The sequence below is a fragment of the Herpailurus yagouaroundi genome, unplaced genomic scaffold (assembly GCF_014898765.1).
Source record: "Herpailurus yagouaroundi ecotype Mexico unplaced genomic scaffold, PumYag 196, whole genome shotgun sequence".
In the NCBI taxonomy this organism is placed as follows: domain Eukaryota; kingdom Metazoa; phylum Chordata; class Mammalia; order Carnivora; family Felidae; genus Herpailurus; species Herpailurus yagouaroundi.
Window position 1 is genome coordinate 36,479,482 of NW_024412427.1, and position 19,338 is coordinate 36,498,819.

The following is a 19,338-nucleotide window of genomic DNA, read 5'->3' on the forward strand; positions in this document are numbered from 1 at the left end:
ACATGAAAGAGATGCATGGCAGGCTCCAATCATGTAAACCAATCAGTTTATATACCAGATTACATGGAGCAAAAAAAAAAAAAAAAAAAAAAAGACATTCTCACTAAGCCCATTGCATTCCTGCCCCCACAGAATCATGAAATATAATAATAAAATTTACTGTTTTAAGCACTAAGATTTGGAGTAGTTTGTTACACAGCAATAAATGACCAAAAAAACAAAAAACAAAAAAAAAACAAAAAAAAAACCCTCATTGACACAAACAACTGTCCCAGTAGAGCCTTGTCCCTGGAAATGGACACCTGAACAGATGTACATGGAGGCTGTAGGTGTTGGGTAAGAGCCTCTTAATGGTAAAGTTCCAGAAAGAAGTTACAGGAGTTTCCCCTGCTGAGGGCTTCAGATATGACCTGGCTCCTACCCTTCCATGGCCTGTTGTTTAGGATTTCTGAAGTTCTTGGATCTGCTCCAGCACCCAGCTACTGAATCTCCAGGGCCCACTGCTTTTGCTTGTTTTAAAGAATCTTAGGGCACTTGGGTGGCTCAGTCAGTTAAGCATCTGACTTCAGCTCAGGTCCTGATCTCACAGTTCATGAGTTGAAGTCCCACATTGGGTGAGCTTGAACCCTGCTTCAGGTGAGCACAGGCCCTGCTTCAGGTGAGCCCTGCTTCTCTCTTTCTCCTTCTCTGTCTGTCTCTCTCTCTGCCCCTCACTCACTTGTGCCCTCTCTCTGTCTTTCAAAAAAATAAAAAAACAGGAGTGCCTGGGTGGCTCAGTTGGTTAAGCATCCAACTTTTGGTTTCACCTCAGGTCATGATCTCATGGTTCATGAGTTTGAGCCCCACATTAGGCTCCACACTGATGGTGTGGAGCTTGCTTGGGATTCCATCTCCCTCTTTCTCTCCCTCCCCTGCTCATGCTCTCTCTCAAAATAAATAAAAACTTAAATAAATAAATAAATAAATAAATAAATAAATAAATAAAACATCTAAAAAAAAAAAAAAAGAATCTTAACAGAAACAATTGACAACCATGACCATGTCAACAACAGAGAAAAAGAGCAGCCTAGTGTAATGCTAAAAGCATGAACTCTGGTGGCCCAATGCCTGGGTTCAAATCCTAGCATTCCTGCCCCCACAGAATCATGTAATGTAACTAGCAATGTAACCTTGAGCAAGTCAATTAACCTCTCTGTGCCTCAGTCTCCTCACCTTCAAAAACAGTAGCCTCCCAACAAAGAAAAGCCCAGGACCAGATGGTATTATTGGTGAATTCTACCAAACATTTAAAGACAAATTAACATCAGTCTTCCTCAAACTCTTCCCAAAAACTGCAGAGGAGGAAACACTTTCTAACTAATTCTATGTGGCCAGCATTACCCTGATACCAAAGTCAGATAAACACATCACAAGAAAAAAAAAAACAAAACTGCAAGCCAATACCCCTTATGAACACTGATGCAACAATCCTCAACAAAATGACAACAAATTATATCCAGCAGCATATTAGCAGGATTACACATCATGACCAAGGGGAATTTATTCCTGGAATGCAAGGGTGGTTTGACACATGAAAATCAAGGATGATATACAGATCATTGGAATAGAATAGAAAACTCAGAAATAAGCCCTCACATATAGGACAAATTAGTTTTGACAAAGTGCCAAGGCCATCCAATGAGGGGGAAAAAAACAGTCTCTTCAGTAAATGGTGCTGGTACCACTGGATACCCAGAGGCAAAAGAATGAAGTTGGATCTCACACCATACCCCCAAAAAATGAGCTCAAATTGGATCAAAGACCTAAATATAAAAGCTAAGACCATAAAACTTTTAGAAGAAAACATAGGAACAAATCTTCATGACACTGGAGCTGGTAATGGATTCTTGAATAATACACCGAAACAACACACAACAGAAGAAAAAATAGGTGATCCAGACTTCATCATGATTAAAAACTTTTGTGCATCAAAAGACACTATGGAGAGAATGAAAACACAACCCACAGAATGGGAGAAAATCATTGCAAATTATAAATCTGATAAAGGTCTGGCATCCAGAATACATACAGAGAACTCTTACAACTCAACAACAAAAAGCAAATAGCCAATTAAAAAATGGACAAAGGGCTTAAGTAGACATTTCTCCAAAGAAGACATACTAACGGACAAGCACATGAAAAGATGCTCAGTGATATTAGTCATTAGGAATGTAAACCAAACCCACAATGAAGAACCACTTCATACCCACTAGGATGACTATAATTTTTTTTAAGTAGGCTTCACACCCAGGACAGAGCCCAATGTGGGGCTTGAACTCATGACCCTGAAATCAAGACCTGAGCTAAGATCAAGAGTCAGATGCTTGACAAACTGAGCCACCCAGGTGCCTCTATAATTTTTTTTAAAGTAAAATAACAAGTGTTGATGAAGATTCAGAGAAATTAGAACTTTCATACATTGTTAGTGGGAAGGTACAACAGAGCAGCAACTTTGGAAAATAGTTTTGCAGTTCCTCAATAAGTTAAATATAGATTTACCATATGGGCCAGCAATTCTACTCCTAGGTATATACACAAAAAATTGAAAACAGATGTTCTCATGAATGTTCACAGCAACTCTATTCACAATAACCAAGAAGTGTTAACAAGTCAAATGTCCATCAACAGATGAATAAATCAACAAAACATGGTACATCCATACAGTGAAATTTTATTTATGGAAAAAAGAAATGAAGCAATAATACATGCTACAACATGGATGAACCTTGAAAACATTGTGAGTAGTGAAAGAAGTCATAAACAAAAGGCCACATGTTATATGAGTTCATTTATATGAAATACCCAGAATAGGCAAATTATTGACACAGAAAGCAGATTAGTGGTTGCCAGAAGCTGGGTGGAGGGGGAAATGGGGAATTCCTGATTAATGGGTATGAGGTGTCCATTGAGGGTGATGAAAAAGTTCTGGAATAGACCGTGATGGTGTTTTCACAACATTCATTGCATGAATGTGCTCAATGCCACTGACTTGTATACTCTAGGATGGCAATAACAGTAATAAAAAATGAAGAAAAGGAGAAATAGCGTATTATCTCATACCATATTTACAAATACAAAGTTAGTCAAATTTAAGGAGATGACCTTTGCAAAGTATTTAGAACAGTGCCTGGCACATAGTCGGTGCTACAGAGTTTAAAGAGAGAAAGAGAAATGAATGACAGCACCAACCCTTGAAAGTGGAGGGAGAGACACAGAATGAAAGTAGAAAGGCTTCCCAGCCCTTCCTAAAGGTAGTCAGCAGGGTTCTGAGAATTCTGCCCTTTAGCTCTGTTCACTACCCAAAGGCAAGTCTTCAGTGAGACACAAAGAATTCTCAGTGACACCCATAATTTGGCAACCTTCTTAGGGAACCAGCTCAGGGGACTCTCTAGGATCTTACTAGAGCAGCGGTCAGACTTTGCAGACATGGGGTCACCATCCATACATTCAGCTCTCCCACCAGAAAAAGAAGGGAGACATTATTGTTCTGCACACTGTTCAAAAGACTCTGACCTACCTGTAGACAGAAAGCCTTAAAGATGCAACATAAGCCCCTACCTGACTCCAGGCCTCCAGAAGTGGTCCACCCACCCTCTCTCATGATGAAAGTCTTCTAGTTGTTGACCTGTGAGACCTTCCCCATACATCTCCAGTCTTATCTCACCCTACATGTTTTTTCCCTCCTCCACCACAGCCACGCCAGCCTCCTTCAAGCCCTCACAAGCTGTGCTCCTCCAACCAGTCAGCTGGTACCTAGCTGTTCCCTCCACCTGGAATCTTCTTTCCCTTCTTCATCTCATTGCCCTCAGATCTCAGCTCGCAGAACTGAGAACTAAATGCACACTCAGCCATGTCCCTGTCCCTGGTGGTATCTGTCATTTGTGTGACTTTTATTAATATCTGTCTAAGTCCCTGATGGCCAGGCCCCAAGGAACAAAGACCAGGGTCCTTCCCACATGCTCACCATCATTGATCCTCCCAGCCAGGGACTCTGCACTGAAGCCAGCAAAGACAACCGTGTGGACAGCTCCAACCCTGGCACAGGCCAGCATTGCAGCCACAGCCAGTGGTGAAACAGGCATGTAGATTGCCACACGGTCCCCTCGACGGATTCCATGCCTCTTCAGCGTGTTGGCCAAGCGGCACGTGGTCTCCAGCAGTTCCCTGCAGCACAAGGGAGAGAAGGGCATCAGAGATAGGAAAGGGCCAAAACACAGAGTAATTTGGGGTGGAATAATTCTGTAAACAGCAAGTACTGTACACCCAGCAGGCATTCAAGTGCTTATTGCATGGCAAGATCTTTTCCAGAAAATAATGTTTTCAATTTTGTAGGCTGTTACAGAGATTCACACCCATATTACTGTGGTAAAATGGCTGTCCTTGTGTCCATTTACAGTAGGGCTTCTCAACACAGAGTCCAAAGCCTAAAATCATCATATCCCTGAGACTTCTGGAAATGTTCGTCCTCAAAAGAGATCTCCTAAGGCCTTTAGTGGGGAAAGTAAGGCCCCAGTTTTCTGAATCAATGCAGGCCATCAAGTAAGGCTCTAGCCAGAAGGGCCCAGGATCATGCAAAAGACTCCTGTTCTGCATAGCCACAGCAAATAGGGAGGGAAAGCAGGTCGCAGGACAACCAACCACCCTGTAGCCCCAAGGAATGGTTGTGGGGTAGTGACAGCACCGCCTTTTCCTCCGGGCCAGGCACTGAATGGGCTTGGCGTGATGGAAATAGGCAGAGCATACACAGAGGCAGCCTGACACCCACCACCTAGCACCTCTCCTATCCATGAGACCCTTCCCTCCACTCCCAGGCTAATCTTGAGGTTCTGCCTGCCAATCAGAGCACAGCATCTCCCCGGAAAAACGGATTGGTTTAGGGATTGGCATGTGACCCAATCCAACCCAGTCAGAGTCAATGAGAGTCAACTGTGGAAACAGGGAGCACACGCAGGCACCGCCCACTTGACTGTGGGGCAGGAAGTGGAGAAAAGGCAACCCTGAGAACTAGGCACTCCCTTCCATCTTGTTCCACCAGCTGGTCCAGCTGACCCTGGACTTAGCAAATAGCCAGACATTTTGCCATTTTTGTGTACATAATTTGATTTTAATTTGTTATTTAATCACGGAACTAACATGGAAAGACAGAATGAGGGGCAACCACCTGAACCACACACCAGCCTCTGCATCACTTCAGCAGGCCCTAGTGGGGCAGTACCGACTTCCGCAGGCTCTGGAAGCCAGAGGCCAGACCCTCCAAGCTTCACAAAGCTCCTTAAAAGTTTGTGTGTCTAGTTCCCCTCTGTTCATCAAGGAGAGGGCTCCAGAGAAAGGCCAAGTTCAACAAGAGGCCGCCTGGAAACACCAACGGAATGAAAATGAACACTCCCCATTTCAGGCAGAGACTTCAGGGGGGGCCTTTGTTTCTTCCCAAAGCCATCCTGCAAGGAGACCTAATGAGAACAAGATCACAAGCCCAGCCTGCACTTTGCCCCCCAACCAGTGGTTTCTGCCCAGGCTGGCACCAGCCTGCCTCTTCTGCAGGATTTCATCTTTTCTCCTTAAAGCTTTCAGGACAAAGGCTCCATTCACTGGTGCCTCACCCACCCCTTGCCTAAGTTTATGATGAAGGAAAGAGCACTTCCTGACAGTCCCCAACACCAAACTCCCCAGAATCCAGAGCTCAGAAGCACTCCTACTACTCCAGGGAAGGAGGATGGGACAGCCTGTGACAATACTGAGGAGGTAGCTATGGTCAGTGATGCAGGAGAATAATTCAAGTCCAGTGCAGGCACCATTTTCATAGCTAAGGATTTAAGCTTCTGAGCAGTGCTCAGGGAAATGGAGGCTTGAATGTGTGTTACGCATATGGTGATGAAATTCGGTCCTTATCATGCAGACCAAAGGCAGCAGTCAGAAGTCAAGGAACAAGTATGAACTGTCTAGACAGAGTGGCCTGGGTTAGCTTTCTATAGTAGCTGTATTAAACATGGCAGCTCACCTTTCTCAACTGCCATGTGATCATCTGAGAAACAACAGGTGACATGCACCTTGTGTAACTGTCACAAGTGTTAATGACAAGCGTCATCCACCCAGGACCCTGCCAAACATTCAGTAAGCATTACCTTTCCCATCAGATGTCTGTGTTTAAAATCATTTTCTAAAACCACTAAAATCAACTAACTACTTTGGTTAAATCCTAAGATGTTAAAAATTCCATTCCAAACACCACAGGGTTAGAGAGAAAGTATCTTCCAGGACCACAGCTCTGACTAGAGAAATGCAGACACATGCATGACAGTGTGAAGGGCATTTATCACCTCAACTTCATGCTACAGTCTCTGAGAGCAGCAGGGAGAACTTTCTGGAAAAGTTGTCTGTGGTGAGGAGGAGCAAGGCAGCAAAGAGGAAAGGAACGCTGGATTTTCCCTACAGGGGCAAGAGTCACCTGGCTGTTGTAGGGCAGTTGAGCTATGGCCCTGGAGGAGGTCTGAAGACCAAGCTGAGGCAACCTACATGTTCCCTGGAGGATCAAGGGGTATCAACATGTGCTGGACCCAGAGCTGCATCCAGTGGGTCCCATACTCTTGCTTCTGCATCAGAAGGAGCAGTTTCTAATAAAGAATTTGATCTGGGTAAATCTCCAAGCACACTCCCCTTCCTATGCACTCTGCCAAAGCCATAAACCTCAAAATCAAAGGGCTCCTTGAAGGTCAGATGGTACAGCCTCCCTGGGGTCCAGAAATCTCGTTGCCATACTCTTGCCCACAGTGGCCCAGCCTCTGTTTCAGTATCATACTGCTGGAGGTCACCATCTCACCAGGCTGCTTCTTGCTTTGTCATTTTAGTAGAGAAAGAGTCTTCCTAAAATTGGACTAAGTTTTGTAGCCATTCAAATTCCAACCATCAGTCTTGGCTCAGCCCTTTAAAGCTACCCAGAATAAATCTAATTTGTCATTCAATAACACCCCTTCAAATTCTTCAATACCCCCACCCCAAGAAGCCTTTCTTCTCCCAGTTCTTTTATTCAGCCATCCATGACCCCACTTACTCTCTGTAGATATACCTCCAGGTTACCAAATGGACCCCTACATTCCCATGGTGTCTGTTCAGTGAAGAATATGGGTACCCAGACCCTTAACCTCAACTCTACATTTAATAATATAAATTAAGAGCACATTAATTTCCTCCACACTTGTACCATTGGAAAATATGATCAGCAAACCTGGGTCTTCAAATCATTGAAAAATCAATGTCATTTGAGTGATCCTGTCATTCTACGTACTCAAAACCTGTTCAAAAGCATGTTCTTGGACATTTGTGACTTCTCAGACTCCCACAAACTAAAATGCTACTATTTCTGTACCAAAAAGATAAAGCAGCCACTCAGAGGCTGGTGCTTTGGGATGTCACTGCAGGAAATACTGGCTTCCTTGTGCCTACAGGGTCTTTCCAAGGGACGGCAACATACAGCTTTCTGAGAAATGATCTCACTGAAGTGAGTTAGTTATATTTTCAAGTGCAAAGGGAAAAGTAACATTTGTTTGTCAGGTACTGAGCAAGATATCTAAGTTTATCTGCAATGTAGACTCCTCAAGGCCAAACCTTCAATGTGGACATATGGAAATAATGTGCACAAATGCATAAATTTGGCATGGTTTTCATGGTGCTTACTACCAGCAAAACGCTGACTGACCTTGGGAAATGGGAGGAGACATTCTATAGCCAACTGTTAAACATCAGCAGAGAATAATGTTTATATAATGCTAAAGACATAATCTGGCCTCAAGTATTTGTAAACAACATGACACTTGTCAGCAGGGATAAAGGCTCCCTGGCCCAACTCAGTCCAAAACAGGACACAGCTGGAAACAGAGTTCAGAAGAAACCAAGGAAGAAATACACTGATATTTATTTATTTATCTATATTCTAATTAAAGCTGTTTTTTCATGGCTACTATTTGAAAGTATCTTTCCCTCCTAGCCATTTCCCAATCCAGGGAAGTAAGAAAAGCTGTGTGTGTGTGTGTGTGTGCGTCTTGTATTTAAGAAATAAACAAATTAGGAATGCATGATTTGCTCACTTCCTATAATTACTCTGGCTCTTAGTGTTCATTAAATAGATACTTACCACCTTCATTGTCCATCTGCCCCACTAAGTACAAGCTCTACTTGGGTAAGGATTTAGGGGATATTGCCTTCTTCCCCGTGCCTAGAGCTGAGCCTAGTTCATAGAAGGTGCTCAATAAATGTTTGTTGAAATCAGTAAGAACAGCAGATAAGTGAGAAATGATGAGAACTCTGGCATATGTAGGACAACTTGGGCCTGTGGTCTTATCATGAGCACCTGTCCACTCTGCAGACGCCTTCTGTCTCTCTGTGCTAGAAAAGGTGAGGCTGGCCATCACATCAGTGTCACACTGGCAGGATGTCCTATCCCTTTGACAGCAAATGGGAGGGACTACTCCCACTGATAAACTACTCACAGCTACTTTTCTCTTCATTTTCTTATGCCAATAAGGGAAATAAACCCAGGCAATTATGTCAATATTGTGAATGTAAGGCTTGTGACAGACACAAAGTACTTCATAGTCCCTGCTCCCCAGCAAGCCTGGTGCTGACAGAGGAGGGGCCAACTCCAGGGTCTAGATGCAGAACTTGAAAGGACATTCATCTTGCTTCTCTGCAGTTCGATACTCTCTTCAGCAAGCCATTTCAGGAAGACGGGATAGTAAGAGAAGAAAGGGAATGAGAAGAAAGCATGAGGATCCCTTCCTCATACAGGGTTTGCCTGGAGGGCCAGATGGGGCATGGAGATGGCTCATGAATCTCAGAACCAGCTCTAGGAACAAACTCCTTCCTCTGCGCAGACCCCTACTGTAGCCGCTAAATCTGATTTAATGGTGATAAAATTTGGTCACTCTGCCACTCACTACCACTGGGAGAATAGACACCTAGGAAATGGGCTAAATACGTTCATAAACCAAGATTGATATTTCTTATACATAATCATTTGTTTTCATGACCATGACCTTTAGCAAAAAAACGCTGCAGTGGAATATAAAACAGTAGCCACACTTAAAGATGAAAAATTGTTGAAGCTGCTATTTGCCAAGGAAGGCCCCAGACACAGGGTTTTCAAGAAATAATAGCTGAATTGCCACTGGTAACACTAGGTCAACCAGTGAACCTGGGGTCACTACAGCTGCATGTTTTCTACAGAAACAAGTGTTTGGCAAACAAGTGTATTTTTCTCGAGGCTATGCTGTAGTTTATGGAAAGTACTGGATTTGGGGAGCTAATATCTCAGGACAGTGTCTCATCAGAAGTCAAACTACATCTGATCAGAAATGGGTTCCCACCCCAGCTCCCTATACACTTGGGGCCTTGACTGTCTCATCTAGACAACAGCCTAATAACAGGACTCATTACCAAGGTATCTGTGAGGACTGCTGTGGTCTGATGTGTGTGTCCCCAGATTCATACATGGAAATCCTAACCCCAAAGATGACGGTTTACGAGCTGGGGCATGGGGTCATGAGGTGATTGGATCATGAGGGTGCCCTCAGGAGTGGGGTCAATGCTCTCACAGAAGAGATCCCACAGAGCTCCCTTGCCCTTTCCCACAGGAACAATGTGAGAGGACAATGGCTATCACCCAGGAAGAGGGCCCTCTGCAGAATGCAACCATGCTGGTGCCTTGATCTTGGACTTCCAGGCTGCACACTGTGAGAAATAAGTTTCTGTTGTTTATAAGACACCCAGGATGTGGTGTTTTGTTACAGCAGCCCCAAAAGATGAAGAGAAGGACCAAATATGAAGTCCCATGCACATTTAAAGGCATTCTATAAACAGTAGCTATAATTACGGCAGAAAAAGAAACTCAGTGTAAATCAGTGATTCCTTAATAGAAGTGGGTACCCCCATGCTTCTTCTCAGGAGAAAGAATAAAAATCCCAGTTTGGTTTTGTGTCAGTCATGGTGTCATTAGCTCAGGATGAAAGAGACTCAAGGATATTTGAATGCCTTGTGTTGAAGCCCTCATCTGCATAGCCCACCTGTTCTGTACCCTCACAGCAGGTGGCAACAGGAAGGCTTCACCTTGAGGGGGTCAGTGGATTTGAGAAGCATGTGTCATGCACAGTTGGAACTGCCTATGTCCTGCAGGTCACAGGCACTCAGCCTTTGGCCTTGGTTCTAAGAGGCTGGAGGTGCCATGCTCTGAGCACCCCACCTGTCTGTCACCTACTGTGTCTCCACCATCTCCTCTAGCTGCCCCACCTTCTCCAGCAACACCTGTCGCCTATTGTGAATACAAGGAACCTCCTCTCCAGGCCAACCATGACTACCTTCTAGTTCCCTCCCCAACCCCCATATGTTGGCATCCAGGATACCTCCCTCCTGCCTATCGATCCCCCCATTCACATTTTCTTCCCATGGAACAACAGTAACAGCTATTCAGTGAATGTCCAGTGCCTAGGACTGCTCTGACTGCACACACCCATTTACCCCTCACAACAGCTCATAGGTATGAGCTGCCATCACCACCACCCCCCTTCCATCTCTTGGATAAAGAAGCTGAAGCAAACAGAACTTAACTGACTTCCTGAAGGGGTCAGGGCTGGATTTGAACCTGGCGTGGTTCCGAGGGTCCTGCTCTTAAGCAGTTTCCCCCCACCCCACCATAGCCTTCAGCATCAGGACAGCTTGTTTTCCATGGCAAAGCTTCCTAAATTTCATAATTTCTGCTATCTGCCAACTCTATTGTTATTTATGTAACATTTGGGGGAGGGTAGTTTATTTTTTAACATAAATTATTTTTAAGAATAAACTAAAAACTCTAAACTTGAGGCTGACCTTGGAAAATTAATAAGAGCAGTGTTCAAAGCCAGCTCACTGTAGTTACATGGAGGCTTTCTTGTAATTAGGATAGAGGAGAACAAGAGAGAGGATTGGGATGGGGGTGGGGTGTACTTTTCCTTCATGATTCTGTGTTTGGCTCTGCATTCAGGACCACCTGCCCAAGGGTATTCCTTGCTAGGCATATCTAGGTTGAAGCGTTCACCCTAAGTCTTTCTCTCCTGCTCTGACACAACCCGACATGCAGTCGGCCTCTAGACAAACCCCTGTGGAATGGAGGTTAACAGTCACACTTGAAAAAAATCTCTGTCCTAATTAACGCCTGATTTCCCCTCAGACCTCAATGCTTGGCCTCCAGCCAAGTCTTGTCTCCGGAAAAGGAGTTCTTTCCTTTCCAGACCCAAAGCCTAGTTCACAAAACTGAGGGAGCCGGATGCCAGGCTAGCGGCCCTGGTCAAGACTGCGCTGGTGGACTCCAGTCCTGGCCACCAGCCCAGAAAACAGCTGGCGCCCTGGCAGGACATTCACCCACTGGCCGGCCAGGCGTGTTTACTCCCAGGGAAAGTCACAGAAGTATTTCTTTTCCCTGGTGGAATCTGGAACAGAATGAAGTTTTAACTTTCTAAAAACATTCCCTTTTCCCTGGTTTAAAAAGAACAAAAGCCACAGGATGTTTTTCAGGTCCCACTCCAGGCTCACATGTCCCACGTGTGGTGTGGCAGCTCTTTCCACATTGCTGCCTGGACAGCAAGGGCAACAGGACACAGGGCAGCAGAGCTCACGCCGACACTTCCAGACCAGACAGGACCCAGGGGTTCCTCTATTTCCAGGCATTCCTGTGAGTCCACAGAACATTCCAAGTTAGCATGCAGAGTAAAGTATGCAAGAAGACACAGCCGCACCGGTGGCAATCTGGAGGCTGCAAGAATTTGGTACGACTGCCTCAGGTCCAGGGTGCCTTTCCGGCCTCTTGGTAGCAGCTTGGAGAAACTGCTAAAAAGAACAGGGGGTCTGGGACACCAACTTCAGCTCAGGTCATGATCTCATGCTCTGTCTCTCTGTCTTTGTCTCTCTCAAAAAATAAATGAACATTAAAAAAAAAAGAATAAGGGGTCCATGAAACATACTATTGTGCTGCCAAATGTTTAATAACAAATTATCTCGGTGGGGCGGGGGGAAGCCCTGATTTATAATAGCATTTGCCAGTTATTGTGGTGTGAATATTCCCCCCATGAAAGATTTCCAGCTACCAACACGATTTACTGACCAACTGAGCAAGGGGCCAGGAGGGGGAGCCCCTGTGACACCAGAACCCACCTCATGAGCCCTCAACACCCCAAAAGCTGCCTGTGACCCCCATGGAGGCTGTCCGTAAAGGTTACTTCAACTGTTTCTTTCATAAAAACAGTAATTGTTGTTTGCTTATTTAACTCATTAATAATCATGCATTTAATAATAAGCAAATAATTGCTAATAGAAATTTAAATATTCATTTGGAAGGAAAGGGAGGAGCAAAATGCACACTCTTTCTTCCACTCAAGCCAGCTCCTTTTTCAGGCCACAGTCTCTCTGACCCTGAGTTTAAGGCACTGCATTCTGTGTAAGTTCAGAAATTGGGCTTTCTGAGGCTTTCCCCCTACTGTGCACATATACTCCACAGCAACCCTGTCACCAGGGGCCCTGCAGATGGCTGCTCAGCTCAGCCCTGTTCAAAGGCACCTGCCCCAGGATGCTGGCTGCACACCCCTTCTGAGGGGCACCCTTTTGGAGGCCCACAAAAGTGCCCCCATTTGCACCAGCTGGTAACATGCCAAAGACCTCCTCAAGTAGAACACTAGACTGGAAAACTGTCCCACAGTTTAGTCATAAAGCCCAGAAAACTAACAGGTTTATAATGTGAGGATAGAAGACTGCCCTTTTGGAAAATGGCCTATCCTGCAATGAATCCATATCTAGCCAGGCCTACCTTGGTGAAAGGATTAAGTGAGTGACAGGGTTAAGATCAGAACCTATTAGAGCAGACCTTGAACTGCTGTGGCACACACAGGAGTGACTCAGAGGGTTTGTTCACCTGCACCAGGAGGAAGGACCACCAGGCCCCACCTGAGTGGCCTGGGATCTGGGCGGTTATAGGCCCGGTCCTCATACTGTTACATTCAACTGCACAGGAATCGAACAGAATCAGGGTCCAAAAACCCATGCTGGACTAGACCTGCCTGCAGTCACCATGCCTTTCTCTCACTCGGCATCTGTTCCAGCCTCCTCAGGACGCACCTGCCACCTCAGACACCTCTCATCTGAAATTCTGTGTAGGACTCAGGCTGCACCTGGTAGCTGCACATGGGGAGCAATTGCAGTGTGGGCTGCTGTTTTGCTGCAGTTTGGGAGATGCTGGGGTTTTCCTGGAGAGATTCCACTAGCTACAAAGATGTCAAGAGAAAACTGAGCAGCTGAGCCATCAAAATGGTGGTTTCCTGGCCCCGGACCAGAGCCACAGTGGTGTGTTTTGAGCACTCAGCAGTGCCTGCGGGGTCTCCTGAGTCCATTCTGATTGTGCCAGACGGTGAGGCCTAGAGTCAGCCCAAAGGCTTTGTAAGCACTCTGTGTAAGCTCCCTCTCTGCTTAAAAGAGTGGCACTGACTTCCCTTTTCTACAGCTGAATCCTAACAGATATGTTCCCTATGATGGGTGCCAGCAGCTGTATAACCAGAGATGTATTTTCAAATAAAGTTCCCAGGCACCCCCAGGAGATCCTGACTCGGCAGGGCCCAAGCAGGGCTGGGTCTTTATTGTTGGAAACCTCCTCAGGGGAGTCAGGCACACCCTGAGCTGGAAATCACTGCTTTAGATGATACCAGAATGACACATCACTAAGTTGTGGAGACCACATGGAATTTCTGAAGATGTCTGCATCTGATAGGACCCTACATGCCCTCTTCCAAATTCCATGTCCTTGTTGCCACATTAACTCAGTCAAAGCTTGTGTCCCCAAGACTTCATCCAAACAAAACCAGCAGGGAGAATGGGGATATGCTGGCCCAAATGAGTCACCTTATCTGCCAAAGGCTCAGAAACCTCACTCCAGCCCTCTCAGAGGAAGTTTACATGGATTTGTTGATGGAAAATTGTCAAGCCTCTCATTCAAACCTGACCCACTGCTGTTACCACATTCAGATGAGGTGCAAGACAGTCTTGGGCAGGGCCAGGAGGAAGAATAGGTCCAAGACAGCCACGGGAGGCCCAGGACAAAGAGTGAAGGGCAAGAGAGTGCCAGGCCAGGCAGCCCCTGTTCTGACAGCACCCATCTGTCACTCTGTCACCCCTCCCCCGGCGCCCATGGCATCCCCCACCCTTGCCTGTAAGGTGTTCCAAGGCCCAGAGCACCCCTCACACACTTTGCTTCCTGCCCCTCACTGTCCCACAGTCACAGCAGGACTCCACAGCCCTTAGCCCCGCCTTCTTCTGTAGCTGACCCTTGTCCCTCTTCAAGGCCACCCAGAGCATGCTGGCACTGACAAGCCTCCTCATCGCCAGCTGATGTTAGCACTTAATGAACGTGTGCTTAAGCAGGGGGTGGGGGCAGATGCTGGGAACACAGGGTCCTGGTCAGTAAAAGGCTATTGTCAGCAGAGCTCACCCTCTCTGCACATACCACCAGGAACCACCAGGAACCACCAGGAGTCCAGCCTGTCACCAAGTTAGTACAGCAGAGCAGCCAGAGGCCCCTTTACACTGTCACCTCCTCTCTCAGGATGGAGAAAGAAGACTCAGATTCCTCAGTACGTCAGCTAGAGCCAGACAAAGCTGAACTCAAACCCCATTTCTGACCTTTCCAGGTGGGTAAGCTTGAGGATCCTGGAAGCTCACTGGGACCTCAGGTCCTGGACTTTAAAACCAAGGATGACCATGAATGTGAGCTAAGATCATCAGTGTGAGTTCCTGTCCAATCAGCCAGGGGCTACCCCCAGACAGCAGGGTCAGACGTGACTTTTGGAGGATGGAGGCCTGGACACCCCATTCCCAGTCACTAGGAATATTCCCAGGAGTTGTTCTTGGTGCCCTTTGTTCCAGGCAGGCCATGGACAGAAGGATCCAGCCTGGCAGGCACTGGAGACTGGACACTGGGCTGAGCATGGGAAGGGACCCCCCCAGGGCACACCCACATGCCACCTACCCACTTTGCCCTCCTCTCAGCCCTGCCCCAGACTGGGTGCCCAGAAGCCAGCACTGCAGGGGCCACACCGCTGGGGACTGGGCCAAGTGCAGTGCCATATGTGTCCCCCAGCAGTAAGGGCCATGCTTCGTCACCCTCCCCAGGGGCCCAGCCAGCCAGGGGCCCACTCCCTTCTAGCTGCGCATCGATTTTCAACTCTACATTGGACAGTATGTCTAACCTCATTGTGACCCCTTCCTTCTGTATCCACCTAGCATGAGAGGAAATGGGCACTGGGAGGGAGAGGGGGCAGAAATGAAGATGCAGCCCCCTCGATGTGCACTTCTGGACAGGTGAGGAGGTTCAACCACTGCCCTCTGTGCCTACGGTGCTGCCCTGATGAAAACCAACATGGGGAAGGGCCATGTGACACCACACGGCCACCCACAGTGAAGCTGTAAGTCAGGCTCATCCCATTGTCTTGAGCCTACAGAAGCAGAAAGGAAAAAAGTCAGAAACGACAACACCTAGTCTTAGAAGACGCCTCCCCAAACTGTCCCCACTCCTCAGGAACATGCATCAAGCCCCTTCCCCACCCCAGAGCTTGACTCCCCCCCACCTTCAGGTGTGTGCTCCCCCGTCCACTCCCACCCCAGGGCCTGCACCATGCCCTCATCAGGTTGTGCCCTTCCACCTCCCACAACCCAACCATCCCCCAATAGTCCCTGCATGCAGAAGAGGAATCCAGCTCCAAGGGAGGTATTTGCTTAAGTGTGCTCCCAGAAGTAAACCTCTGCCACTGTTTGCCCCAGAGAATTCTCAGAAGGGTCTCCATCAAGCAGGTTTCCCTAGCCATGAAGATAGACACTCTCAGGGTACAATATTCCTGCTGTAGTCCCAAGATTTGGCATTCTAAAATATGAAATTCCAAGAGACTTAGCTGGTTCAAAAGAAGAACAAGAACAATAAGTGATCATGTATAGAAAGATTCAAAACCCTTCTCAGTTTCAACATCTGGAGCCAAAGTCTTAAGGAAAGATAAGTACACAATCCAAGTGACCCAGGGTTTCTACCAGATCCTGGCAGTCAGCATGCGGATTCCCGACCAAGTTTTGCAATCAGAGTTACTCAGAGGTCAGCAGGGGAAAGAGTGTGCCCAGGGCACCTCCCTCCTCTTAGGGAAGCCAGGACATAGCACATGAGCCCAGGGCCTCTGGCCTCTCCTCCCCATATCCAGGGGAGCCCACTGAGCAAACGGACTTTGCTCTGTGTGACAGATGGCCCGTGCCATGGGAAACTTCACTAATCACAGGGCTGTTTTACCCCAAAGCACCTAACCCATCAACCTCATTATGCCCATTAAGGATCCTCCCCTTCAACTGCCCTAATATTTTAACAAAGGAGTTTGCTCCTTTAAGTAATTAATTTGGGGGCAAGGAGAAGAGCAAGCAGCAAGGGTTGGGCCCACAAGAAGGAGAAGGGGCTGCCTTTTAGCTGACTAGAGATTGTTCTCCCGAGGTGAAGTCCTCACTCTGAAAACGCCACCCCACAGGGCCACTCCATGCCTTTCCATCATCAAATCTGAAATCCTCATCATCCCAGACACTGTTCTGAGCTTTTGTTCCCCATGCTCCACACTCAGACACCCAGCAGAGGAGAAGGATGTTTCCATTTTGCAGATGAGGAGACAGAGGGTCAGAATGGTAGAATGACTTGCTCAAGGTCATACACAGCCAGAGGACAGAGCAGGCACGGAGCACAGGGTCCATCCACCTCCACCCTCCCTGGCCACCTCACCCTACAGTGCCCTCACCTGCCATTGTTTCTCTGTCTTCATCATCACACTGCCCCTCTTGTGCCTCTCAAAACCCAGCCCTCCTCAGAACTTCCCCAAAGCCTTCTCCAACCTGGTGTCCATGCTGGAGTCCTACTTCCTACTGCTGGAATCCAGAGGGACCCTCCTTTCTGTCACAAACAGGGCCAAGGAAACAAAGAAGCCTGTGCAGGAGGTGCCTCCAAACTGCAGACCTGCCCCACAGCTCTATGTGTGTTGGTCTAGCTGCCCCAGAAAGAGTATTCCCTGTGGGCCCCATCTTGTATTCTCTGTGGGCCCTCCACATTAGGCACAAGGCTGTGTAGTCTCAATAACACCCAGTGTCTGCCCACCATGTCTGGGAAGAAAGCCGTCTCCTCAGTGTCCATCCAGGGGTTCTGAGGCAGGCAGGGTAGAAGGAGGCCTGACATCCCCTTCACTCCTCTGGACAGGGGTTCCTCACTGTGTACACCTGCTACCAGTAAGAAGATGGAACAGCCATAGAAATCACCCCTTCCAGGGCCCTGACCCACAGTGAAAACTATACTCAGTTCATGTTGTGGGCACACCCAAGACAACACCTACCCTTTTTGGTGAAGCCTGTGGACGTCCAGCTCTATTGAACTATGTTGGTCGTGACCACCACACTGAACCACACCTGCCGGTGTTGGAATAGTGCAGGTCTTATCTGGTCCCTCATTTTATAGCTGAGCCCACTGAGGCCCAGAGTGACAGGCTTCAAGGTCACAGAACTGGCCAGGGCTAAAATTCTTAAGCTCTGGGCTCGAGTTCAAGTTCAGACCTCTTTTTGGAGAACTCAGACAAAAGATGAGCTAAGCCTTGGTAAATACTCTACGTAAGACACCCACATCCTGCTGTCACCTCTGTTTCAGGGCACCCACGTATACCCCACAGGCTGGGACCAGCCACAGGACCTCAGTTTGCTCCACTCTATGCCCTTGTCCATCCCCAGCTTCAGAAATCCCTAGTCCAGACCTCCAGGCTCCAGGCAGACAGTAATCTTGAAGCCTCATAATCTACCTCACCACCAACTTCCTGAGGAGTTTGTTTTTCTCCACATCCTCATCCCCAGGGACCTCTAGAATCTGTCACTTGAACTACAGGTGAAGGACAGTCTTCTAAAAAGGCACTATGCTAGAAAAGGACACGTGGACAGTTGAAAGGGGCAGTGCCTAGAGTGCTATTTGGCTACACAGCCTCGAGGAGCCACCCAGCTTATCTGTGCCCCCAGCTGGGACACCTGAAGTCCCTGCCCTCGGAGGCCTCAAGCCCACAGGCCCAGCCTCAGGGGATGCAGACGGGGCCCAGGGTCTGAAGTCTGCTGGTTCACTAGGATAGAACAGCTTCCTCCAACTGGCTCTGAACACATCTCTCTGGGCAGAGAGGCAGGCTAGAAGGTGGGCTGGGGCAGCCCTCTGGCTCTGGCTCCAGCCTAAAGTCACAGTCTGCCTTCTTCTCTGGGAGATGTGCACAGACCATCCCAGGCTGATCCCTGCCAAGCAAAGCATTCCTGCTCCCTCACTTCCCTGCAGGAAAAAAGTGTCACACCTCTAAAGAAGGGAGCTCAACAGAACCATGCTGATTATCTCGCCTCCTCCCAGAGCCCCATTGCCATCCCAGGGCCCACCTGCACTGCTGAGCACATTCCTGCAGCTTCCTGGTCAATCTGGCAGGGTACGCCTTGGAACCGGTGCCAGCTGGTGTCGCAGAGGGAAGGAATTGATGGGGCAGGCGAGGACACAGGGCCTCCCCAAGATTCCCAAAGCCAATCCTGCCAGGCCTTCCCCACCCGAGGGAGGTGAGATTACAAATATGTGCCAGTATTCAGAATAGCAGAGTCCACACATAGGCAACTCTGGGCACAGCTCCCAGAACAGGTGGCAGGACCCTACCTGCCACCCAAGAGAACGTTCCAGGACAGATCCCAAGCACAAAGAGAAAGCAGGTTGTAGAAACGCACCTGGAGAATAAGCACACTCAAAATGTACGTGTGTAAGTGTACCACGTGTGTGTCTGCCCAGACATGTGATGAATAGTGGAGATTCTGGTAAGCAGGGTGGAGGTGTCACTTGCGCCCATTACAAGCTCTACAATGATTCTCCAGGAACATGCTTCCTCAAAAAACTTTAGCAGTCACAGAAGGGAGAGATTCTGGGCTCCCAAGGAATGAGACAAGTTAGTGACCATTCCCTGTGAGCTAAACCCCAGGCAGAGGCTCCGCATCAGCCCATTTGAGAGACTCCATCATCGGGCCCCAGTGAGACTGCTGATCATGGCTGAGGTAGGTGATGGATGGGACATGGCTTCACCACTCTGACCTTGCTGCCCCAGGACAGATCAACTCCTCTCTCTGAGTCTCCTCCTTATCTGTAAGATAAAGCTTTGACAACCTATTTGGGAAAAAAATCAGAACAGCGGTTGCTTCAGGAGGGTAGGGATGGTGACTGAGAAAGGC

At 47.6% G+C, this 19,338-nt stretch overlaps 1 protein-coding gene across 2 annotated transcripts in view; it reads right to left on the bottom strand.

Annotated features, from left to right (window-relative positions):
* The window catches only part of ACSS1 (acyl-CoA synthetase short chain family member 1), a 61,741-nt gene that overhangs the window by 27,925 nt on the left and 14,478 nt on the right, over positions 1 to 19,338 (bottom strand). For both annotated transcript variants that reach the window (XM_040447900.1, XM_040447899.1), the window contains exon 3: positions 4,004 to 4,203. In XM_040447900.1, the coding sequence (XP_040303834.1) occupies positions 4,004 to 4,203 (200 nt within the window). The remainder of the gene's footprint in view (positions 1 to 4,003; positions 4,204 to 19,338) is intronic.